At 35.3% G+C, this 26941-nt stretch overlaps 1 protein-coding gene across 1 annotated transcript in view; it reads left to right on the forward strand.

Moving 5' to 3' along the window:
• The window catches only part of LOC123667083 (protein slit), a 211630-nt gene that overhangs the window by 117441 nt on the left and 67248 nt on the right, over window positions 1-26941 (forward strand). Inside the window, exons 3-5 of the mRNA XM_045601073.1 lie at window positions 21670-21741; window positions 22365-22436; window positions 22625-22696. Coding sequence (XP_045457029.1) covers window positions 21670-21741; window positions 22365-22436; window positions 22625-22696 — 216 coding nt within the window. The remainder of the gene's footprint in view (window positions 1-21669; window positions 21742-22364; window positions 22437-22624; window positions 22697-26941) is intronic.

Below are 26941 nucleotides of genomic sequence, written 5' to 3' on the forward strand. Positions count from 1 at the left end.
TGAAACTGCTTGACCGATTTTGACGGGAATTTCACTGGCAGATAGTTGATGTAATAAGGAGTAACTTAGGCTACTTTTATTTAAGAAATTTCTTTATTTTTATACCTCTGCAAACTGAAGAATAACTTTTTTGTTAATACCTCTACGAACTGAACAATAACTTTATTGTTAAAATCCACGCGGACGAAGTCGCGGCCTCAACTAGTCTATGTAATAAAATATTTAACTAATTTATAATATAACTAGTGACCTCTGTCAGTCCATATTTCTTTACGCGATAAGTGATCACCAATATATTATATACCAAAACCTTTAACTTTTTAAACCTTTACCCTTCTCCGAAACACGCTGCATCTTATAGTATAAGTATTATTCCGATCGGTTCAGCAGTTTTCGCAGTATAACCGGACAAAAAAATGGTTCTTCATTTATTTGTATAGATATATCCAGACAGATGCTAATTCGATTCTCAAAACATATCAATGTTTAAAAGAAAATTTGCTTCTGGTGTGGATAAATATTCTGATGTCTTCCCCAGCGATTCTTGGAGAACACGTAATTTATGCTGTCCCAGTTGCTATCACAAACATATGATAACAATTAACCTCGTGTTACGTGTTAGGGGAAACCAGTAACCCGCAGTGCAACAACGTGACATTTTAGCTCTAGCTTTTCTCTTATACAAAGATCTGACCCCATCTATTATGATTCAGCCTGTTACATTCCACTGCTGGGCATGGGATTCTCCATGTAGGAGGATGATTGAAGCTGAATCCACCACGTTGTTCGACTGCGGGTTGGCAGATATATTCCTTTTAAGTATCGATCGGTATTAGGTATTTATACAGTATCATCATTACAGCCTATACAGTCCACTGCTGGACATAGGCCTCCACAAGTTTACGCCAAAAATAACGTGAACTCTTGTGCTTTGCCCATAGTCACCACGTTGGACAGGCGGGTTGGTGACCGCAGGGCTGGCTTTGTTGCACCGAAGACGCTGCTGCCCGTCTTCGGCCTGATTTATACAGTAAATAAATATTTATTCCGAGCGGGAATCGAGCCTAAAAGCTAAAAGCAATATAAAATGTCACTCATACCGTCAGCGTCAGTCGTTTCGTACGACTTCACACCCCATAATTGTTTCATATCATAAGCCTTATATAATTTCCTAAGAAGTAAACTATAATAATAAATATTACGTGATTCGTACATAAATACACATTTACATACATATTATGCCTCATAAAATCTTAAGTGAATATTATAAAGCTGAAGTGTTTGTCTGTTTGCACGCGCTAATCTCAGGAACTACTGATCAGGAAGATCTGGATGGATGAAAATTAAAAAAAAAATGAACGCTTCTGAAATCACGTGGCATAGCTAGTAATAATTATAATTTTGGATTTAATCGGATCGAGAAGGTGTTTTGCAATCACCCCCTAAAATCTGCTCAATAAATAATCTTCTCAGCCTTATCTCCTAAACACACTTTGTATTTGACAAATTGATTCAATTTGGCGGTAAAAAAACCTAAAAATAAACCGTATAGAACCAATTATCTTGCTCTGCGGAACCCCTGCGAAACGCTAGGCTTGCATTAATATTAATTGGGTTTAGGGTTCCCGGGGAGAATATGAAACATTTAGTTCATTAGAAGTCACTCACGGATTCACTTGCCACGGATGTTACTACGACTAGGGCTACGAGTATATTACTTTTAGTTATCCACGAATTTCTATTTTAGCAAATTTCGCTTTACTTATAGATAAAGTGTAATCAAAATCGATTCCGTGATTTTAGATTATAAAGAGCTGAGGTGATTTTTTTTGCTTGAGAAAAAACAATTATGTTCAAAACACGTATTTCTCAAAAAATAAAACGAAATGGCTCCAACGATTTTCATGAAATTTAGTATGCAGGGGATTTTGGGGGTGATAGATAAATCTTGCTAGGATTCATTTTTAGAAAATGTCGTTTTATCCGTGTTTTTAGGCAATGAAAAAATGGCTACAATATCTCTGCCTCTCTGTGTATATAGCCCTGCGGTCACCAACCCGCCTGGCCAGTAATAATTAAGAATAAAACCACCCTCTTTCTTCCCGTGGGTGTCGTAAGAGGCGACTAAGGGTAACACAGTTCCACTACCACCTTGGAACTTAAAAAGTCGACCGGTGGCGGGATAACCATCTAACTAGTTTGATAACATCTAAATGGGTTTGAAATACACAGCCCGAAGACGGGCAGCAGTATCTTCGGTGCGACAAAGCCAGCCCTGCGGTCGCCAACCCGCCTGCCCAATGTGGCAACACACATGAGTTCACGCCATTTTTGGCGCGAACTTGTGGAGGCCTATGTCCAACAGTGGACTGCGATAAGCAGAAGTGATGAATATTATTAATAATCATTTTTGAATATCATATCAAAAATTGACCGCTCCAGCGGGATTCGAACCCGCGTCTCCGACATACCGTGTCGGCGCTCTAGCCAATTAAGCTATGGAACGATGTACCCGCTAGAGCGAAACTTTTGATATGATGATTTTTACTTTCGGTTTAAGCGAACCGTGGCGCCGTCTATAGTGAGTTCTTTACAGAGACCCGTAACTATTCAAAGTTTCATATTACAATGAAAATCTTTGACAGGAGACGACACCGGAGACGGAGACGGAGAGAGAGCGGTCAATTTCTGTCTTTTCTGTACACACACGACACGGCAAGTCGGAGACGCGGGTTCGAACCCCGCTGGAGCGGTCAATTTTTGATATGATATTCAAAAATGTTTAGAATTCCTAATGTGGGTAACACAAAAATAAAAATCTTAGATATTTTGATATAATATTCAAAAATGTTTAGAATTCCTAATTGTGGGTAACACAAAAATAAAATCGTACATATTAAAAATAGCATGGTGTCGTCTCCTGTCAAAGATTTTCATTGTAATATGAAACTTTGAATAGTTACGGGTCTCTGTAAAGAACTCACTATAGACGGCGCCACGGTTCGCTTAAACCGAAAGTAAAAATCATCATATCAAAAGTTTCGCTCTAGCGGGTACATCGTTCCATAGCTTAATTGGCTAGAGCGCCGACACGGTATGTCGGAGACGCGGGTTCGAATCCCGCTGGAGCGGTCAATTTTTGATATGATATTCAAAAATGTTTAGAATTCCTAATTGTGGGTAACACAAAAATAAAATCGTACATATTAAAAATAGCATGGTGTCGTCTCCTGTCAAAGATTTTCATTGTAATATGAAACTTTGAATAGTTACGGGTCTCTGTAAAGAACTCACTATAGACGGCGCCACGGTTCGCTTAAACCGAAAGTAAAAATCATCATATCAAAAGTTTCGCTCTAGCGGGTACATCGTTCCATAGCTTAATTGGCTAGAGCGCCGACACGGTATGTCGGAGACGCGGGTTCGAATCCCGCTGGAGCGGTCAATTTTTGATATGATATTCAAAAATGTTTAGAATTCCTAATTGTGGGTAACACAAAAATAAAATCGTACATATTATTAATAATCGTTTAAAACACGCTTTTAATAATGTTAAAAGAAATTCACAATGTTAAAACACATTTTATATTTCCAAATTTATACTTGGGATAGCACAGATAAAATAACATTTCATTTCAACGTAATAAACGAACTTGTCAAATAATATTTAAACAAAGTTTTCTTCTGTCTGTAGAGTTGGGCTATTATTATCAATTTAATTCAATCGTACGGGACCCTGGCTGGAATCCAGCGCTCATTCGCCATCATTATAAGGTGCTTGGTAGGAATTTATTGGAGGGGATAGGGAGTGAAGACGTTTATATGAATATACGTCTTCCGTCTAATTTTATTTTATATCGGTTATTATTTAGTGCGCATTATTACTGTACAGTGCTACTGTAAATCGTTTATGAGTCAAAAAATCGGTAAAACGTATATTAAAAGTAATAAAATTACGGTAAATCGTCACTTTTACAATTTTAAATTATTTATTTTTGAACTGGCCTCTTTCTCCATGCAGGTAAAGAAACGTATTTTAATCTACCACGCTGTTCCACTGATTGGATATATTCCCTGTAATGAGTAACGATCGCTATCAGACGTGTACGATAACACCCGGAACCTACGGCTTAACGTGCTCTCCGAGGCATGTGGACTTGGAGAAAGGGGCCTATGACCAGCAATGGGAGGTTACAAGCTCTTGGCTGGCTGCTAATGCCAATTATTTATTTGCCAATGCCAATTATTTATTTATTTTGTATTAATATTTTGTCTGCAATGTTTGTGATGTCCTAAATAAATATATTTTTCTTTCTTTTTTTCTTTTCAATGAAAATCCAGTTACTAGCCCGTTGGCGCAGTTCGTAGTGACACTGCTTTCTGCTCCGAGGGTTGTGTAAATTATTATATTATATTTATATTATAATATTTATTTATTATTTGATGTTTATTATTTATTTACTCCTTAAAACAAAATTGGAAATGAAGTGTATTGAAGGTTTGAAGGTGAATTTCATTAGCATAACGTCCAATACAAAACTGTGTCGATTAGTCACAAGCGGGAAATTCCCAGTGTTAAACACTTTTCAGACTTGTTAATCATTTAAATTATATGTATAAACTAAACTAACAATTGTTTTGGTGTAGTCATGCGTGTAATTGATTTAAGCTCTGTGACTGTGTATTCGATTCCCGCTCGGGGCAGATAAATGGTTTTCTCAAATAAGCGCTTCAACATTCAACGGCCCTCAGTAAGATTTTCTCCTGTTTCCGCGGGTCCGAAAACACACAATAAACAAGCACAAACGCCCAGATCACACACACAATAAACAAGCACAAATGCCTAGACCACGACAAACATCTGTATGGCCAATACAAATGTCTGCCGTGATCGGGGATCAAACCTGCAGCAACGGGTCGTTAAAAATATTGTTATATGTACTAGTATCTCTACTTACTGGGGTTGAGTAAGGCATAGCAGGAATTTTTTAAATTAAAATCAGGAGTCTGACAAGGAATATCAACAGCTTACAGTTACAACGAAATAGTATTGCTTTCAAGCAGTGTTATCTTCCTGTGGTGATTAAGATAGCCAGAGCTTCTGTACGTATGTTACTGGCACCTGTAGACCACGGTAGCGGCTTACCATAAGTTAAGCTGTACGATTGTTTGCCACCCTGGTTATATAAATATCAATTTTTGATCTGGGCGTATGCCCTTTTGGATCAACCCACCGTGCCTCGGATAGCACGTAAAGCTCGTTCCAGGCTATTATTATTAGGACTTGTATTCCTACACGAACGAAATCAAAGGTATTCGTCTATGTTTATTTTTTTTAAATTTGGGTCTCGCCGACCATTTGTAACAGGAGTCGTCGATAAAGGATTGGCGCTCGGCCAGTTCGCAATGCGGAGCCGTTGAATTGAATTACCGACAATTGCCAATTTCATCTGGATATCTATTTAATTGATATCGTTTGTATTTGTTCAACGTGTACTTTTTAAATTATACCCCTTTTGTGTTAGGTTTTGGGGAAAATTTATTTAACATAGTGAACAATTATTATATTGAAATAATAAATTTAAAAAATTAACACATCACACCGATGGCCCTTAAATAGGATTTTCATTTATATTAAATTTTGGTTTCGAATTTCACTCATTATAACTAAACAACGTGACGTTTTCACACATATACAAACTATTTGATTTGTTTATTAAAAAAAAATTGACAGATGTCAAAAATACTACTGTATATTTTGCTACGTGAACATTGTTTTTGATTCTATGATTTTTTATTAAAATTCGGTGGAGATATCGAAGATCTTATCATTACTTCATCTGTGAAATAGTAGAGGTTTATTATGTTTTTAGATGCCCGACGTTTTGGATACTGTACAGTAACATAGGCAAATGAGGACCTAAGAGTCCTGAAAGTTGTTTCATTAAATTTAAGTTCCTTATTGCATCACCTGTTACTTACCTTAGGAACAGACGATCGTTGCGTGTTATCAAACGAATATTAAATAATAACACACTATTTAAAAACTTACTTGTAAACTTGTATTATTAAGTATACCCCTTAAGTCCCTCATCTTAACCCCCTTAAAGAGAATTTAAACTATTTCTCAGTACCGAGCTCCGCTCTGATTAATTTTAGTCTGTCAAAGTATATGTACAAACAAAAGTGTTCAAGTTCAGTTCGCAGTTATAAAACTAAAAAATTAAAACAAAAGTAGTCTAAGCTACTCCTTATTATATCAGCTATCTGCCAGTAAAAATGTCGTCAAAATCGGTCCAGCCGTTTCAGAGATTTGCCGGAACAAACAGACAGAAAAAATTATAAAAAATGTTATTTGGTCATATATCGTGTATACATCCATATGCATTTAGTAAAAAGCGGTTATTTTAATATTACAAACAGACACTCCAATTTTATTTACTTGTATAGATAATAACTATTAAATTAATAATGACAATTATTACTTATTGATTGAGCGTTTAAACCAACAAACTTTTTAGCTTTATAATATTATAGTATAAATGAAATTAATTATTATAGTTAAAAGTGAAGAATGTTCAACAGAGAAGAGTCATCAACAAACTCCTCATTATTCAATCATTATAAAATCAGTCATATGTTAAAGACGTTACTAAGCTCATTTTTATGATAATCTTCTAATTAAAATGTATTAGATGTTGGAGAAGTCGATTTCTTTTTTATTGTCATGTAAATGCATCTATTACGGACATAATTAAGAGTCATATATGGCCACGTATGTGTGAATAAACTGTAATAAATTAAATTGCTTCGAAATAGTTATAGAAGTTCATTAATTTTATGAATCTGAAAACAATTTTGGTTCTTTTTTAACCCACTTCAAAAAAGGAGGTGGAAAAAAGGATCTGATGACGGAATCCCAGAGAAATCGAGAGAAACCGTCGAAAATCGTAGTGACAACTAAATGCTTTTGTTAATTTTTTTTCGTCTACTTACGTTGTATTACTTTGTCGATGTAATTGAAGTCGGTTTTTTTTCGTTTGTAAACAAACACAATTATTTTATGTATTTAGGTCCGCATACAAGCGTACGGCTCACCTACTGGTAAGCGATTACCGTAGCTTATAGTCTGCTGGCTTTGAAATACACAGGTCGAAGACGGGCAGCAGCGTCTTCGGTGCGATAAAGTCAGCCCTGCGGTCACCAACCCGCCTGCCCAGCGTGGTGACTATGGGCAAAACACATGAGTTGATGATGGTGATAGTCTGCAACGCCAGAAGCATCTTAAACGCGTTGCTGACCCTATCCCCAATTCACCCCAGGAGCTCTGTAATCCATAATCACCATCAGGAATAAAACACTGCTTGAAACCAGTATTATTTAGCTGTGATCTTATAATGAATGCTTCATTGGCGGTGATGGTTTGCAGTTCGAAAACTGCTTAGAATATCTTGTTTTTATTTTTTATACTTACTGCTATGTTGGTAATCAACCATACTGTCCCCCCCATAATGGCGGATATTGCAGTTCATAGACACCTGCAACACAAGAAGTATTGCAAATGCGTTACTGACCCCCAAACCTTTCAGGAGCTCTGGCCACCTTACTCACCACAGGAACACATTACTCGCTCGCTCGCTTCAGCATGTAATATCCTACTGCAGGGTATGGCCTCTTTCCCCATGTAAGAGAAGGACAGAGAGAGGAGAGAGTATTAGCTGTGATCTTCTGTAAGGTCAAGGTACTTCCCCGGTCGGGCTGCTAAAAATTTTTAGCAGGAAATTTCCTGCTGTGTTCTACTTCGATAATTTTGAACATACATACATATATAATTCATTACATTCTTGTGTCTAACCAACGTCTCATAAAAAGCCGTCGAAGTACAAGAGTAGTTACCAACCTGCTGTATAAAAAATCGTTACATTTGGTTGAGAAATTATCAGCTGACCTGTCGTAGAAAAATATGGTGAATTAATCTATATACTATTTATATTATTATTATATTATTAGATTTTAGGATTCACGTTTTTTCGCCTTTATGATGACCCTACTCTGTTTTGTTCTAACATCTCCTCTACCCCAAAGTTGTCTGAAAGAAATCGCTTACCTAGCGATTAGACCGATTTTCTGCATAATATTTTGTAAATTTAATTTTTTAAGATACCTATGTATTTTAACTTGTATACACAATAAAGTATACTTCTTCTTATTCTACCCATCTCCTAAATAACAGATAAATAATACCTAAAGTATAGCATACAGAATATTTTACTATTGTTAATCTTCGAATGTTGAACATAACAAAGAGAACCAACAAATTCAAAACAAAATTTCAGAGTAATAAGCAAGTTGTTGTTATCGGCGCAGTTTGTAATGCTTCCTGCTCCGCGGGTTGCTGGTCCGATTAACGCCTGAGTCTGTAATTTGTAATTTTTTCTATTTATTTATTCGTCTATATATGTATCATTTCTATGTACGTTTATAAAAAAAATTGCTATAAAGGTGGACATCACCTATATTACACGTATTAAGTTGCTTACCATAACAACTGCATGTCTGTGTGTATGTGTGTGTGAAGATAAGTTATTTCAGAAGCCTGTAAGTCTATTAATGATCATACTACTTGTTTAGGCTGCAAAATATCAAAACAACAAGAAAAACAAATTTGCCAACTATACTACCATAATAGTTTACAAATGACAATATAAAATACAAGCAAACACTTCTGTATTGACCTGTACTTAAGATACCGCGGTTCCCGAACTGTAATGAGCGTCTTAAACTCCGCCAGTTAGACAGGATAACAATTTGAGGTGTGCTGTCTGAGTTAAAACTTTTAATATGAATTCACTCACCTACAAAGATCTTTGCTAAATGAATTTATCCGTACTATTATAACGATATTGTTTAAAAATTAAATATCAAAATGTTAATTAAAAATCACTGCAAATTGCACCAAGGGGCTAGTCAAACAGTCTCCTTTCAAAACCTACTTGAGTATACCTTTCATGTAGGCCTCACTCAGTTTATCCACAGATTATACAAATTTTGCTACAAGGTCTAGACTTCTGGCATTTAATTGTTATGTCATGTTTATTACGCCTTCGTAATTTTGTATCTGACTGCAAAGGAAAGCATGAAATCAAGGGATTAGTCAAATCATTCTCCGACTATATGTTATTTACGATGTTGCATAAAATTTCGAAGGACCGTATTGATATTTTTAAGTGTATTTTGTATGTTTGATATTTTTTCCATTTATTTCGCTGGCTTTGTTTAGTTATTGAATTTTTATCTTGTTCCAGCTTTTTCAGTTGATTTTCTATTAGTTCTTCTTTAGTTCGGTTTATTATTATTATTTTATTAAGATGACGCCGCGTTGGCGCAACTGTCACAGCTATGGATTGTGTTGTGTGTTGTGGGTTCGATCCCCGCACATGACAAACATTTGTATTGGCCATACAGGTGTTTGCCGTGGTCTGAGTGTTTGTGCAGTCCTTGTGGGTCTCCCCACCGTGCCTCGAAGAGCACGTTAAGCCGTCGGTCTCGGTTGTTATCATGTACACCTGAAAGCGATCGTTACTCGTAGTAGGGAATATATCCGCCAACCCGCATTGGAGCAGCGTGGTGGATTAAGCTCTGATCCTTCTCCTACATGGGGAAAGAGGCCTATATAGACTAGTGGGATATTACAGGCTGAAGCGTAAGATGAATACTTTTGTATGATTTTTATGTTGACCAATTTTGTATTTAAACACAGATTATTTTTTTAAAAAGAGTAACTATTTTCTAGCTGATTCTTCTTTGCAGAATCTACATTTCGTATCTGGTAGCTTTACTTTTAGCGGAAATAATAATTTTAATTTGAAAGATTACGATTCTGAGGTGCTTTTGAAGCCTATTTTAAAATAACTATTTTGATTATGAGTTTAAAATCTTTAAAATGAGTGTTAGTTTTGTATTGCTAAGTGAAAACTAGTGTACATATTCGATAAAATATGGTGTACCTATAGTTTTCTGAATATTGAAAATGATTGGAACATTTTTTTTTTTGAAGTCTTTATTTTATTTTTTTATATACCTATTTCTGTTCGTCTGTTTGTCTTTTTCTTGGTCGCGCATCACTCTGAAACTTAAATAAATAATAATAAACATATATCTTATAATATTCACACACAGTCGTCCGTTCCTAAAATAAGCAACTTAATGCATGTGTTATAAGTAACAGCCGGCTGATATAAGCTAAATATTTTTTAATATAAATAAACATTTAAATAATACATATATAAATACAAATATTACACCCAGACTCAAGAGGGAATCGAACCCACAACCCGTGAACAGAAAGCAGTGCCACTATCAACTATGCCAACGGGCTAGTCAATCAAACTACGATATAGATTTTTTATACTTTTCTGAAAATTGATTTAGAATTGATTCGTTCTTCATTTATAATTTATTAATTAGAAAAGATTGAAGCCTATAAAAAATATAGTAACCAATATACAATTGTCTTTGCTCGCAAACGAAAAAAAAAAAAACGATTTCAGTTCCATCGACCATTAATATAACGTAGGTAGACGAAAAAATAGTCAAGTAAATACGCATTATCAGAGATTACTTAAAAAGTACTTCTCGGAACCCAGTTTAATTTAAATGGGACCATGTAATAAGCACCAGATTTCGATTAATAAGAATCATCGATATCGGTCCATTCAGTAAAAAGTTCTAATGTATCACACATAACAAACGCAGTTAAATTTAGAACCTACTGCTTTTTTGAAGTCGGTTATAAACGTGTGATATATGTATGTGAAGAAAATTATTCATAGGATTTTATGTAATAGAAATTCAGATGAACACAGCAACATTGATGGGGGGTGACGTACGCACTACCCCCCCACCCTTACCCGACTACCCCCCTCTTACCACGAACCACCCCCCAGTCCTTTGACCCGTTACATTCTAGAAATTACGGAACTTGATTGGATTTCCATCGGAAGAGGTAAAATTAATGATTTTAAAAATGTTAACTATATTCGTATTAAATTTTACATGCCCGACTGCCAAGGAAGGGTTATGTTTTTCGCGCGTATCTTGTACTATATGTATGTATGTAATATTCTTTACTACCTCATATCTCCAGAACCACTGAACGGATTTACATAATTGAGGTATCGTTAGGTTTGTCTTAGCTGCCCAAGTGTTCTTAGATAGGTGACATTAAAAAAAATCAAACACGGCGGCTGCGCGAAGCCATTGTAGGTAGATAATGAAAAAAAAAATTTCTCGAATACTACAATATGGGTATCAAATTGAAGGGCACAATACAAGGATTTTAAAAAGGTATATCATGATTATTATTACTGTAATACTAATAAAGAAATACAATATTAAAGTTTAAAAAATGTGGACTTTGCTCTTTCCCACGCCTATGCCATGCCAAACTCGCCTCCTAGGCGATGATCAACTTCGGGGTGTAGCCTTTCTAATAAAATACAATGGTTAAAAAAACATACAATTAAAATTACAAATTAGAATTAATAAATGTCACACCAATTTACAATTACATTAATAAAATCAATAACAAATACATAATACCAAATACAAACAAATAATTTTAATAATAATTTCATTATATTAAAACTAATAGTTGTTGACTTAAGCAGTCACCTATTTGCTAAAGGTCAGGCTTACGATGCTTTGAGCAGAGTGAGATCTTTCTCCGGGCTTGCTATCAGTTCTCTTGACCCTAAAAAATTATTTAATCAACCACATGATGTAAACTGTTTTAATGAATTGAACCGATTACGTAATTTGTCTGACTAAAAAGACATAAATAAAATAATAATTAAGAAAAAAACCCAAAAAACCCGCCTGCGTGAAGAACAACTAATAGAAAATCAACTGAAAAAGCTGGAACAAGATAAAAATTCAATATGCACACAAAGTCAGCGAAATAAATAGAAACAATATCAAATATTTTGTGCTGTACATTTAAAATATATTAATACGGTAGTCCTTCGAAACTTTATGCAACGTCGTAGATAACATGCAGTCGGAGACATGCACAAAGAGAGAATGATTTGACTTATCCTTCAATTTCATGCCATAAGTTTAAATATCTACACAATACACATACGGTCGTCTGTTCCTAAAGTAAGCAACTTAATGCTTGTGGTAACAGCCGACTGGTGTAGCTACATATATTTTTTCGAAAAACATACTTATAAATAATACATATATAAATAAATATTTATATCACACCCAGACTCGGGGTGGGAGTCGAACCCACAACCCTCGGAGCAGAAAGCAGGGTCACTACAAACTTCGCCAACGGGCTAGTCAAAGTAGCCAGTAAAGTCAGTAAGCTGGTGAATGCGTGACAAGAGAACGGAGCAAGAGTGAGACGTGCGAATACACTTTTTCTCTCTTTCTCTCATAGCCAGTTACGTTTCGTATATCTAAGACACAGTGCAGGCCTATAATGCAGAAGTTTTACTTCGTTCGCGTGGTCTAAAGCACACTGGTTTTTTTTAAATAACATATGGTACAATAAAATATAAATAAATAGATATTAATATTACATTCAGGCGTGAGGCGAAAATCGAACTTACTGCTCCTGAAATATAAAGTAGATTCATTAACACAAAATAATACTCATAGATTCAAGCGAGAATCGATCTCACAACCCACCGGAGCAGAACCGTTACCACCACTGCAAACTGCGCCAATAGGCTAGTAAAATAAATATTTACAATTCCATTCATTAAAAATAACATCACTAGATCGTTATTGAAGATGATTTATAATAAATTAAATGGGATTGATCAATTAGGTTCGGCTGTTTTTAGAAACGACGTAGTGATGTGCGTCTATCGATTTATCAATATATCGATAAATTGAATCGATAATTTATACTGATGAAAAATTCTTGATAGATTTTGTATAGTTACTTAATGGTTATAACATAATAATAATTTTATAGCAATTTTTAACTGACTTCAAAAAAGGAGGAGGTTACTCAATTCGACCATATATATTTATATTGATATTTTTTTTGATTTAATGTCATTATCTGTTGCACTTTGTGACTTATCGCTAAAAGAGCGATCTCTTTCAGACAACTTCTAGCATGAAAAGGACATGACAAAGAATTAGAAGGCATGGAGGTGTACATACATATATATACATCTGTACAAATAAATAAAATTGGAGTGTCTGTTTGTAATATTAAAATCACCGCTTACACGGTACATATACCAAAATAACATTTCTTACAATTTTTATCTGTCTGTCTGTCTGTCTGTCTGTCTGTCTGTTTCTTTCGGCTAATCTCTGAAACAGTTGGACCGATTTTGACGGGACTTCCACTGGCAGATAGCTGTCATAATAAGGAGTAACTTAGGCTACTTTTATTTTAGAAATTTATGTATTTTACAACTGCGAACTTAACAATAACTTTTTTGTTCCACTTTCATTCCACGCGGATGAAGTCGCGGGCACAGCAAGTATAGATATACAATTATACACGTAAATATACAAAAATTTGAATTATATATACACAAATATATATACATATAATATATAAAATATATAAAAATACAAATATACATACGATAGAAGAGAGGAAAAAACGGCTAAAGTCATTGACAATAATATACATTTGCAGTAAATGAATCTATAAACTTATACCGTGACTGCTGAGTTTACCAAACCGGTAGATCTTAGATCAATTCAAACAATCAAACAGTCATAAAATACGACGTGCCCATAATGTAACGTAGATCTGAATGAATCGTTTATCGAAAAATTAAAAAGATGTTTCAGGAAATTTATATTTAATTCGTTCGTTACAAAATTCACATCACTAGAAAGCTTACGTAATCAATAACGCTTTCGATTTAATTGCTCAATTTACAGCCGAGAATCAAACCCGCGACCTTGGAACGTTTATGATATGCAGATGTTCGTTTATGGTATACTAGACAACGTCCCTATTTTCCTTGGATTTTTTTCTATGTAATATGCTTACGATTCAGCCAGGAATCCACGACCCTACTCCACTACTGGTTGGGGTATGTATTCCCTGAGGTAGCGAATGCTAGCGCGACACCATCTCGCCCCACCTAGGTGGACGACTGCTCACACGTGGTGGTTTTTAGTCAGTAGGAGTCTGACATAACCCTCTGGCGCCCCCGCGCTGGAGGGTATCCATGATGGATTTTCCCCACGTAAAAAAAATGTATTCCCTTGACTTTATACATATTTACGATTCACAACTTAAGAACTAAATATTTACAGATGGTCACGGTATAAATCATGTCCGTGTGGAATGGCGCCAAGAATCCTGACAGCTTTTCCCCGTTGAATGCCGCTTCTCTGGGCAAAAAATACACCAGCCCTCTTGTCACCAGTGGAGGCAATAAGCGAGGAGCTATCTCTTTTAAACATTTTTAGCACTGCTACTCCAATACCGAGTGTTTCAACTGCAAACGAATATTTGTGCTGCTTAATCGTATGCTTTTACCGCAGTGGCTCCCGCCCTTAAGACTGTTTCCCTGACATGAGATAGAGCTAGTGTGCCAACGTAGGCTGTATCTCACAAAAGCGCTCGTCCCCTTTCCCGAATCAAGGTCAATCCATCAGGCCTCTTGCCATCATCGTGATAAGTCAGTAGGCTCGATAAGAGCAGGAACGGCGATGGTGGTAAGAGCTCTTTTTATGGCTTTATTTAGGGAACCGTGGTGGAGAAATCTACCTGAACTCTTGTTGTAGGAAAGGCCGTGTAGTCCGAAAGAATCAATCTTCTTTCGAGTACAAAATTGCGTCAACTTATAGTTTGTATAGAGAAGGATTGCAGAATGCTTATATATATATTTTTTCATTATGCATGAAAATATATTGAATCAATAAAAAAAAAACATTACACACACTACCATGTATTTGACACACACGCATATTATACTATTTTGTTGATTGTCAAGTCTGTAGTCAAATTTAGAAAATTTAGAAAAAGGTTCTATATTTTTATTATTTTTTGTTTCTTTTTTTAATTTAAAAATTTAACGCTAATTTATTAGAACTACAGCTCAAAATATCAAAAAAATTGTTTAAAAACCAGTCATCGAGTAATGTTGTAAGCTACATATTATTTAACTGAGGTTGACACAGCAAAAAATTTCCTGCTCAAAATATGGGGCAGCCCTACTGGCGTAGTACCTCGACCTTACAGAAGATCGCAGCTAAATAATACTGTTTTTAAGCAGTGTTGTGTTCCTGTTAGTGAGTAAGATAAGCAGAGCTCCTGAGGGAATCAGGGATAGGGTCGGCAACGCGCTTCGATGCTCCTGATGTTGCAGACGTCTATAAGCTACGGTAATCGCTCACCATCAGGTGAGCCGTACGTTTGTTTGCCGAGCTAGTTATATATTAAAAAAAAACATATATAACATTATTAAACTTAAAATCGAAGAAACCATTAACTTAAATCTTAATAATGATTTAAATTTTTTAATATTTAAAAATATATATCTATAAAAATAAAATTAGAGTGTACATTTGTAATATTAAAATAGCCGCTTCTTACTGAATGCATATGGTATACACGGTACATATACCAAAATATTTTTTTACAATTTTTGTCTGTCTGTCTGTCTGTTTGTTCCGGCTAATCTCTGAAACGGCTGGACCGATTTTGACGGGACTTTTGCTGACAGATAGCTGATGTAGTAAGGAGTAGCATAGGTTACTTTTATTTTAGAAATTTATTTTATAACTCTGTAACCTGAAATATTACTTTTTTGTTAGTATCCACGCTGACGAAGTCGCGGGCACAGCAGCTAGTATAAGAATATAATATCTACAAAAGAAAATTTAAAACAGTTGGCTACAAAATTATTATGATTTAAAATACAGTTTTGCACATTGAAATTGCGATTCGTACCACGTAGAGACAGACAAAACCATAACTTGTCTGTGTCGGGCTACGTAAGTGTTTATATTTTAATATATTCATCTCTGAAAGTTCCTGAGATAATCAAATATGCTAGTAGTATTATATCTCTTAAAACATGGAGCTTGTCTTACTTTGTTAACCGACTTCCAAAAAAGGAGGAGGTTCTCAATTCGAATGTAATTTTTTTTTTTTTATGTATGTTACATCAGAACTTTTGACCGTGTGGACCGATTTCGACAATTTTTTTTTTAAATCGAAATGTGGTGTGTGTCAATTGGTCCCATTTAAATTTATTTGAGATCTAACAACTACTTTTAGAGTTATATCTAATAATGCGTTTTTACTTGACGCTTTTTTCGTCGACCTACGTTGTATTATACCGCATAACTTTCTACTGCATGTACCGATTTTGATATTTTTTTTTTTTTGTTGGACAGAAGATATTCCTAGTTTAGTTCCATGATAAGGAAACCAGGATCTGATGATGGGATCCCAGAGAAATCGAGGGAATTTCTTGAAAATCCGCAATAACTTTTTACTGGGTGTACCGTTTTTGATAATTCTTTCCAACACTCCAACCCGCCAATGCGCCAACACGCCAACACCCCACCATGCCAACACGCCAACACGCCAATACGCCAATACGCCAACACGCCAATACGCCAACACGCCAATACGCCAACACGCCAATACGCCAACACGCCAATACGCCAACACGCCAATACGCCAATGTGCCAATACGCCAACACGTTAATGCGCCAACACGCCAATACGCCAATGCGCCAACAGGCCAATGCGCTAAAACGCCAACACGCCAATGCGCCAACACACCAACACGCCAATGTGCCAATACGCCAACTCGCCAACACGCCAACACGCCAATACACCAACACGCCAATACGCCAACACGCCAACACGCCAATGTGCCAATACGCCAACACGCCAACACGCCAATACACCAACACGCCAATACGCCAACACGCCAATACGCCAATGCACCAACACGCCAATGTGCCAACACGCCAATACGCCAACACGCCAACGCACCAATACGCCAACACGCCAATACGCCAACATGCCAACACGCCAATGCGCCAACACGCCAACACACCAATGTGCCGATACGCCAACACGCCAACACGCCAACACGCCAATACGCCAACACGCCAACACGCCAACACGCCAACACGCCAATGTGCCAATTCGCCAACACGCCAATACACCAACACGCCAATACGCCAACACGTCAACACGCCACACGCCAACACACCAACACGCCAATGCGCCAACACGCCAACATGCCAATGCGCCAACGTGCCAAGGCGCCAATGCGCCAACACGTCAGAACGCCAACAAAAATAACAAACCTGTTTAATAACGAACCGTTATTTATTATATTATATCTGTCCAGGTCCGGAAGAAGCCACTTCGCCATCTAGGACATCGTGGCAGGATAGAAAATTGACTTACCCTTTTTGCGCTTGATAAAGCTCCAAAAAAGTTTAGGGTTTGAAGACAAAGTTGTTTCCAGGCTATTCAAATACAATTTATAGTTTAGATTATGAACCTCCGCGCAACGCTCCCTGAGCAACTTAAAAGTAATTAAATCACGAGGGTTGCCATTTTTACGATATTTAAATTTTTCATTGATGACTTTTATCAGTGCTGCACAAAACCATAGCGGATATTTACTAGACCGTGTTTTGGATTTGGGCACTCGACAATTTCTTCTCCCAAGAATATTATTCAGGGCACTTGTAATTTTGTCATAGTCAGCTTTGTAGAAGCGGAACCTAGCCCCAATACAAGATTCGAGCTTTTCCTGAAAGTTAATTTTAACGGAAAACTCAATAGGAGGGTGTAATGGTTCTATCCCGGAAAGAGGGTCCTTGCTTTCGCTCAATTGGGAGATAACCAGAGAGCTAATTACTAGGTCTAAAACGCGATTTTTATTATTTTTACAACAATTATACTGTGTAAGAGCATTTAATGACATTAAATCAGTAATCATGTTATTCAACAAATTATTCGTTGTTATCGGAGTCAGTGCAGGGCCAGTCGTCTAGTTCCAACACAGACCACCCAAGTTAAAATCCCCAAGAACGATTATGTTAAAGGAGCTAAGTTTATCAATTATGATTTGTATTTAAAATGAAGTGGAAATCGGCTTAGCCGTTCCGTAAATCTTCCTCTTGAAGCCCTCTCCATTGGTGAAACCGCATGAAAATCCGTTCAGTAGATTTTGAGAGAATCGATCACATACACGTTTGTCAGTTTTGACACGCGTGAAGCGCGTGTCGCGTCGCAAAAAATGTTTCTTTAAATTCGTCAGAATTGTGGTATGAATTAATGTAGTAATAATGTATAGTAGTATTGTAATGTAAATATGTTTAAAATTTACTGCATGCAATTTAGTTGTTAATATGTTTCTACGTAAATATATGCAACGGAATAGCGTAACGCACGCTCCTCAGTGACTACGTGACGACAGGGGCGAATAAAAAAGTATTCTAGTAACGTAAAGGTTAGATATTGTAAAAATATTTTTTTTGTACTACTTATAAGTGATCAATATAAATGTTTCTTGAACACATAGGTTTCCAAACGCAGCTATTTTCCTTTAAACCGACCCTGCTGTATATGTTTCATACAAACTATCAACCCCAATTAAACCCCCTTAGCGGTGGAATATCACAAAATTCGTTCTTAGCGGACATCTACTAACTATAATCTACCTCCCTGTCAAATTTCATCTTTGTCCATCCTGGATGGATGGACTGGACTATCCAGCGGTTTTTGAGTTCTCGTGATGAGTGAGTCAGTGACCTTTCTCTTTTAGATTACGATGCATTATTTGGACACCTTCTCACCATCATAGGATCACTTCAAAAACATAGGATTTTCATACAAACTTCCAACCCCCGTTTCACCCCCTTAGGGGTCTACGTCCTATAAGGAGCCTACCTGCCAAATTTTAAGTTTGTAGGTGTTATAGTTTTGGAGATTTGGTGATGAGTGACCTTTCGCTTTTATATATATATAGATTACGTGTCACGGTGTACGTTCGCGATAAACTCCGAAACTAGTGAACTCATTTTTATCAAATTTCGTAAGCGTCTGTAATTTGGTCCAACTTGGGAGATAGGGTAGTTTTTATCTCAATTGTACCCGGTAGGTGGCGCTGCTATCGGTATGTGAGCAATGAAATTTGGTAGCAGTTTTCCGGACAGGACAACGTCTGCCAGGGCCGCCATACTTGCATAAAATACAGCGCAACTACACACGCATCTTTATCATTTAATCTAGAATCGAATAATATATTTTAGCTAATAAATACGTTCGACTATAAACTTTAATTTTCTGGCAATTGTAAAATCGGTTGTGGTTTTTTGTAACACGAATAGGTACCATAAGCTAGAATTTAGAAAAGAGACGTTTATTTTGCGTAGTCAAAAACTTAAGAGTTACAATTTTGTCATTATTTCTCGTGTTTTAATTTCGTTATTTAAACAGATTGTATGTTAGAGTCTATGGTTGAGTGAGAGATGACATGTGAGGGAAGGTCATGAGCGAAACCAAACACTAAGTTTATTAAGATTATTTTGAGTACAGACGTCATCCAAATCAGACAATTTCATAAGAAATCTGCGTCAGGCAAATAACGGTTTCGTAATAAATAACCTAAATTAAAAGAAGTTATTAGTTTTCAACGCCGCGTTGGCGCAACAGCTACAGCCATGGATTGTATCTGTTGCGTCGGCGGTTGCGGGTTCGACCCCTGCACTTGACAAACATTTTTATTGGCCATACAGGTGTTTGCCGGGGTCTGGGTGTTTGTGCAGTCCTTGTGGGTCTCCCCACCGTGCCTCGGAGAGCACGTTAAGCCGTCGGTCCCGGTTGTTATCAAGTACACCTGATAGCGATCGTTACTTATAGTAGGGAATATATCCGCCAACCCGCATTGTAGCAGCGTGGTGGATTAAGCTCTGATCCTTCTCCTAAATGGGAAAAGAGGCCTATGCCCAGTAGTGGGATATTACAGGCTGAAGCGAGCAATTAGTTTCCAACACAATCATATTGCTCAATGTGCGGTAGCTCGTTAAATTAATTTTAATTAAATTAATTTAGTTTCGAAGCTGACGCTACCTTAATACCTTACAAACTAATTCACTTATAAGAGCGATCGTCTGTAAACTTAGGGGCACTTACGTTACATACTAAGCTTCAGTTAAAAGTTTTAGTTATATGCTAATAGATGGCGCTGATCGATTATAAAGTTACGCACAAAAGAGGTTTTAAGCTGTATGTTTGAGTTGAGAATATAATTATGGTAATTAGACTGAAAAAAGTAAATTATGCCTATAAATATATATTTATTTGTAGGTTATTTTGTGAAGAATTATATAGGACAGTCTTATTAGTCATGTGTCGAAGTTAAATGAAGTACGGACTCTATAAATTGCAGAATAAAACGTCATTTATGATTTTATTGACAGAATATATGTAAACTTTTAAATCTGAATTTATACCCGACTGGGGTAGTACCTCGACCTTACAGAAGATCACAGCAAAATAATACTGTTTTCAACAGTATTGTGTTCCTGTTGGTGAGTAAGGTGACCAGAGCTCCTGGGGGGATTGGGGATTGGGTCGGCAACGCGCTTGCGATGCTTATGGTGTTGCAGGCGTCTATAAGCTACGGTAATCGCTTACCATCAGGTGAGCCGTACGCTTGTTTGCCGACCTAGTGACATAAAAAAAAAATATATATATATATTTGTGATGAAACTGTAACAAATCCAATCCTTTACACGGAAGATATTTTGGAAATCTTTTTTTTTTAGGAACAGAGAGTTAGAGACCATATAATTTATTTTGACATAAAATAGTGTGTAATCTGTTTCTGTCTGTGTGTTTGTGTCATCTATGCATCACGCCAAAACTCCTAAATGATAGATTCATTTTCAATTGACATGATTTCAAACCATATAATGAGCTGAGATACTGGATACTTTTTTTTCATGAATCATGTAAAGTATATAATTAAGAACAATATCCGAAGACCAAATACCACGGCATATTTACACACGTATGTTTCTATTATATAAAATGAATTACAAGAAACAAATAAAGCCTTCAACTGAGGTAGAGCACAATAAGATATCCTGCTCAAAATCTGGAGCCGCCCAACTAGGGAAATATTTTGACCTTACAAAAGATAGTAAATAAATAAATATCTTATACATACACACACGGTCGTCTGTTCCTATGATAAGCAACTCAATGCTTATGTTACAGGTAACAGCCGACTGTTATAACTATTTTTTTTCGGATAAATACACATAGAAATAATACATATATAAATACAAATATTACATCCAAACTCGGGCGGGAATCGAACCCGCAACCCGCTGCATAAACTGCGCCGATGGGCTAGTCTAGTCTAGATCTCAACTAAATAACGCTGCTCCACAAGTGGTGCTGTGTTCCTGTCTGAATAAGATAGAGAGCTCCTTGACAGGCTTGGGGGTAGGATCAGCAACGAGATTGCGATGCTTCTGGTATAGCAGACGTCTATAAGCTACGGTAATCGCTTACCATCAGGTGAGCCGTACGCTTGTCTGTCAAACTTGTGGTATAAAAAAATTTACCTATATCATATTTCTTTGACTATATTCTAACTAATAATATATTTTTCTGAATTGTTTCAGAGATCTTCAAGGGAACAACATCAGCATAATATTCCAAAGTGACTTTCAGAATCTGAAGGAATTGAAAATTTTGTAAGTTAAAATTATAAATTTTATGTTTTTTTTTTTTTTTTTTTTTTTTTTTTTTTTTTTTTTTTTTTTTTTTTTTTTTTTTTTTTTTTTTTTTTTGTTTGATCCCCTGAGATCAGAAGCCAATTTTTTATATAACTTAATAATTTTATATTTGATATTTTGTTACTATTTTTTAATAATATTTTGTCATACAACAAAAGTCTTTAATAGCTGATAACTACTAAAATTCACTCCAAACACACAATACACAACCATAAACGCTCAGACCGCGGCAAACATCTGTATGACCAATACAAATGTATGCCATGTCTGAGGATCGAACCCGTAACTGCCAGCGCAACAGCCGCAAGCCAGCACTGTTACCGTAGGACTAACGCGTCGTCAAAATTCGATTAAAAGCTAAACAATAATAATCTGTATTAGACTATATAAATGACAAATGTGTGTGGACACTATCTTACTCTTTGTACATTTGACTATTTTCTTAGTTGTTGGATATTATATTACTTGAGAAAATTCTTAATACTTATATTTAAACCATCATTTTGGTTCACGTAATACCACGAAATTATAAATAAAAAACTTAAAAAAAAAAAACAAATTAGCAATTTATTTTCTTGCAGGCAACTATCAGAGAACCAGATACACACAATCGAGCGCGACGCATTCCTCGAACTGAACGCCTTGGAACGATTGTAAGTACATAAATAAATACGTCCGTACAAAGTTGTGCCGTCCTCTTTAATGTCTGTTACAAATTCAAAATTGACCAATCAGGGAATGTTATAAAATAAAAATCAACCAATCACGAGACGCGATTTGTGCGTTTCTACGGGGTAACTTTGTACTGATGTCATTCCTTGTTTTTTGCCATTATTTTCAGGAAACTGAGCAATAATCGACTGGGTCACTTGCCCGACGGTCTTTTTGTGAGATTGAGACATCTTCAGCGTTTGTGAGTAGTTTGGGCTAACCCAGCCAAGGTGTGGTGCCCGCATACTCACCCCCCCGCCCCCTTCTTCATAATGTTGCTAATTGGAAATTTTAAAGGTTTTATCGAACCTTTTTAATGCCAATTTTCAATGTTTTAGTTAACTTACTTTTCGAGTTTTAACTTATTGTATATTACGTTTAACTAAGTAGCGTATAAATAAATAAAAATGAAAATACCCTTATCACGTTACATTTACCAAAACTTATGTACATATATTTTTATTTATTACAACTTATTTTAAAATCTTTTATTCAACACAGTACACCTTTTCAAATGAATTAGTATTGATAATAAAAAGGCTAACAAACAAATTTATTTCCATGAAAAACTAGTAAATAAAGTAAGAAAGTTTGTTTATTTTATCCTTAATCATATCTTCCAATCACAATATACATAAAAGCTTCAAAGCTCGAGGAGTAAGTTCACATGTTCGTAGGTGTCCGGTGCTTAAATCTCATAACTGTTACCCAGCTTAGCAATTACCCCGTTACCCCTGCTTAGCGGGTCATAATCATCTTTACCCACACCAAATCTGTTTTACCCAAACGGTTTACTCTCCTACGTTTTGTGAACGAGAAATTTTTAAATCGTTAATGTTTAATTATTTACATAACATAATTATTTTGCAATAGAAAAGGTCAAATCTGTTATTGCAAATGTCACCTTGGTCAATCATTAACTCTATTGCGTCAAATTCGTAGACTTTCAAAATTATCAAAATCATATTAAGTTCGTATTAAAAGGAATTTAATGGCTTAAGCATATTAGCATGCAGTTCAAGATTATATGAATGATAGAGACGTGTGGATTCAGTCGCGTTGTATGTCATTCAAGACATGGCTAATTTTATAACATAACAGTAACTGCGGTGTTTCTTGCCGATTTTTCTCTGTAGAATCTACATTCCGAATCGGTTTTAACTTCAGTTTACCGTAATTTAAAAAAAAAAAATTGTGAGGTGACCATTTAATGGTGCTTTTGAAGAATATTTGAATATATTTTTGATATTTATTTTATAGATTAAGTTAAGAGACCAATGATTGATCATTGAACAACTTTTGAACAAAATTGCAATTACATATTTGCCTCCCAGAGTACATTCTGGGTACAAATAAAATTTACCCAAAAAAATACTAAATTTAATTTTAAAGTTTAGTTAAAATTTAAATAAATATATATTTTGTTCACAAAACGGCGTATGATCTTTAAAAGAACTATTCTAACTACCATTCCTTAGCTAGGTCACCCTCAAGGGCTTTTCATGGTGCAAGGTACCCCATACCCAGGGTAACATAGCTTTATATGTACTGTAAATAAACTAGGTGTAAGCTAGATTTAGTTTATAAGACTATTTTTAATTATTACTAAACATAATATTAATGTCACGGATTAACGAAAAGCTTAATCGTTTTTAAAATTTCGTTATTGAGCTCTGTCTTTTTTAAGTCTAGAATTTTTTCTAGACTTGGTCGAAGTGTGTAAAGTACATCAAAATCGAATAATACTTTTTAACAATATCGCAAACGTGCACGTATTGGACTTCCTTTTTTATATCGTTATAAAATTACTACTTCGATAAAATTTAATTTATTCCTACAATTTAAAAAAGATGTTATTTATTTTAATTGATAGCACGTAAGAACACATTTTTAAACAGATGTTTTGGCTACCGAAGATCTTTTTACTTTTTTGGTGCGCAAAAGCAAAAAAAAAAGGTCGATAACTTGCAAGACGTCATTTTATTTTATTTTTTTATTTTAATTGAAAATTATAAACTAAAATCGTACCTCTAAATGTACAGGTGACCGAACGTTACATTTATTTTTATTTTATTGTCATTTATAGTCTATGCATTAAGAAAATAGCGATACATCGCTGTCAGTAACCTTAACCACGCCCCCTGACAACAGATAAAAGTAACTAAGATAGCTGGCTTAATTGACCAGTTTTAAGTTAATCGCAATGATAACATAAAAAAGAATTGACAACTGTCAATAATTGTCAGCTGTCAATTGACGAGGACATAAAAGGGGTACTGATTACGTTTTAAAATATTTCAAAAACATTGTCAATATCAAAAAAAAAGTAATTAATATTTCTTAATTTTCTCTTAGCAGCGTAACATTTACGAAATTTATAACTCTGATACTGTTCTTAAAAATTAGATAGAACTTCACACTCGATCAATTTCCTTCGTGCTTTTTTATTATAGGTACGTGAAATTGGCAAAATAATCTCTGCCAATCTAGGAAAAGTACAGAAAATCAATAAATTTAGACTCTCCCATTTGTAATGACTACAAATTTAATTTAATTTATGTAACTGTTTCAAAAAAAATTTTTTAATTCATCACAAATATATTACAAAAACTTTTCCATCTAATATTAATCGAATTTAGCGGAAAACCCAAAAATTATATGGTTGCCAAAATTTGTTTTGCTACGGAACCCTCGAGGCATAGTGCGCTTGTATAAATATTTATTAGTTTTAGAGTCCCCTGAGGTGAATACAAAACCCTTGATAGAATATAAATAACGCACTTAATGTTCAAAAAAGTCATTTTATTTGTATACAACACTAAACTATGGAATATTTCCCACTTCTGGAAAATCTCTTCTTTACGAGGAACTGTTGTCTCAACAAACAAATATCAATTTTGATGGTAATGGATTTGGATGGTAATTTTGATGGTAAGCGATTACCGTAGCTTATAGACGTCTGTACGTTAGAAGCATCTCAAGCATGTTACCAACCCTATCCCCCCCCCCCCCCCCCGGAGCTTCGGTCAACTTACCACGGGCACACAATATTACTTGAAAGTAGTATTTTCAACTGTAATTTTCTGTAAGGTCGAGGTACTTCTCCAGTCGGGCTGCTCCATATTTTGAGCAGGAAATTTCCTTCTGTGCCCTACCTCAGTTAACACAGTACATATACATAATATATTCATTGATATACTGCCACGTAAAGGTCAAGATATTGATCTCTTTAACATTCTCTCTCAGATAATATTTACATCCCATTTTATACAGTCACCGGGTAGCCCTTTTCTGCGTTAATATCAGCCGCATTGCCCCATAGCAAAATTCCATAGCACATACTATGGAAGTAGCTGCATAAACTAATCTAGCTGTATCGACATCCGTTTATAACCGTATTCATTTAACCGCGTATGCTGCATCGACAGATCTATCCGCCAATCGACAGATATGAGGACCTCGCTTAACTTAGAACCAGTAGTAATTCCAAATAAATGTTGAGTTGAATGATATATATATATATATATATTAGTACGCTAAGGTTTAAGATGTTTGCCTCCCTTTTTAGAAAAAGCCTCACAATTATTTCACATAAATTATATATCATTATGTAGATAATCGCTTGCTCTATCGGCGACAACAACTAAAAAAATTGTTATTACTTTTTTTTGTAATTAATTACAACATGATTGACAGTCGGTAATTTTTTTTGTTCAATTTCAAATCAACTCACATATAAATACGTTTTTATAATTTTGTAAAGTGATAATTAATATACCTACTTTTTTAGTGTGAATTATTCGCACGGGTATATCTAGTCAATATATATTACACTTAACTCGAGGTGAGAATTAAAGTACTGCAAACTACGCTAATAGACTTGTCAAATAGAAATCTATATTTCAAAAAATGAATTCCCGAAATGTATGTACGCACATAACTTCCAAACGACTGCGCCAAATTGTTTTTTGTTTGTGTTCTTTATTGTCTAAAGCTTTCGTCTAAACGTAAAGAAAACTTAGAAAAAGTGTATATATGTATATATATATATCTAATCATCTAATAACGAAAATAATTCCATCACGAATTTCGTCTTTACACTTAGTAAAATATAAAATAATATCATAAGAAACAAGAACTACACGTTGTTATTATGACTAAGTTCGTTTCAAAGATAATTAAAAAGATACTTGAAATATTCACGAAAAAAAAATTATTAATAAGTACGAAATTTGATACGACAGCATGTACACAATTTCTTCTCATTCATAATTTATCTTAAAAAATTTTTTAATGTTTATCTATGTCTACATATAGCAATAATTCATGCAAGATTTTACTAATTTTTGACAGGTTTTTATTAAATGAGTATATCATCACATTTTAATGAGTAATCAATCTAATTTTAATTTATGAAATGACGATTCAGTAGCATTTGTGAAGCCTA

The sequence above is a fragment of the Melitaea cinxia genome, chromosome 27 (assembly GCF_905220565.1).
Source record: "Melitaea cinxia chromosome 27, ilMelCinx1.1, whole genome shotgun sequence".
NCBI lineage: Eukaryota > Metazoa > Arthropoda > Insecta > Lepidoptera > Nymphalidae > Melitaea > Melitaea cinxia.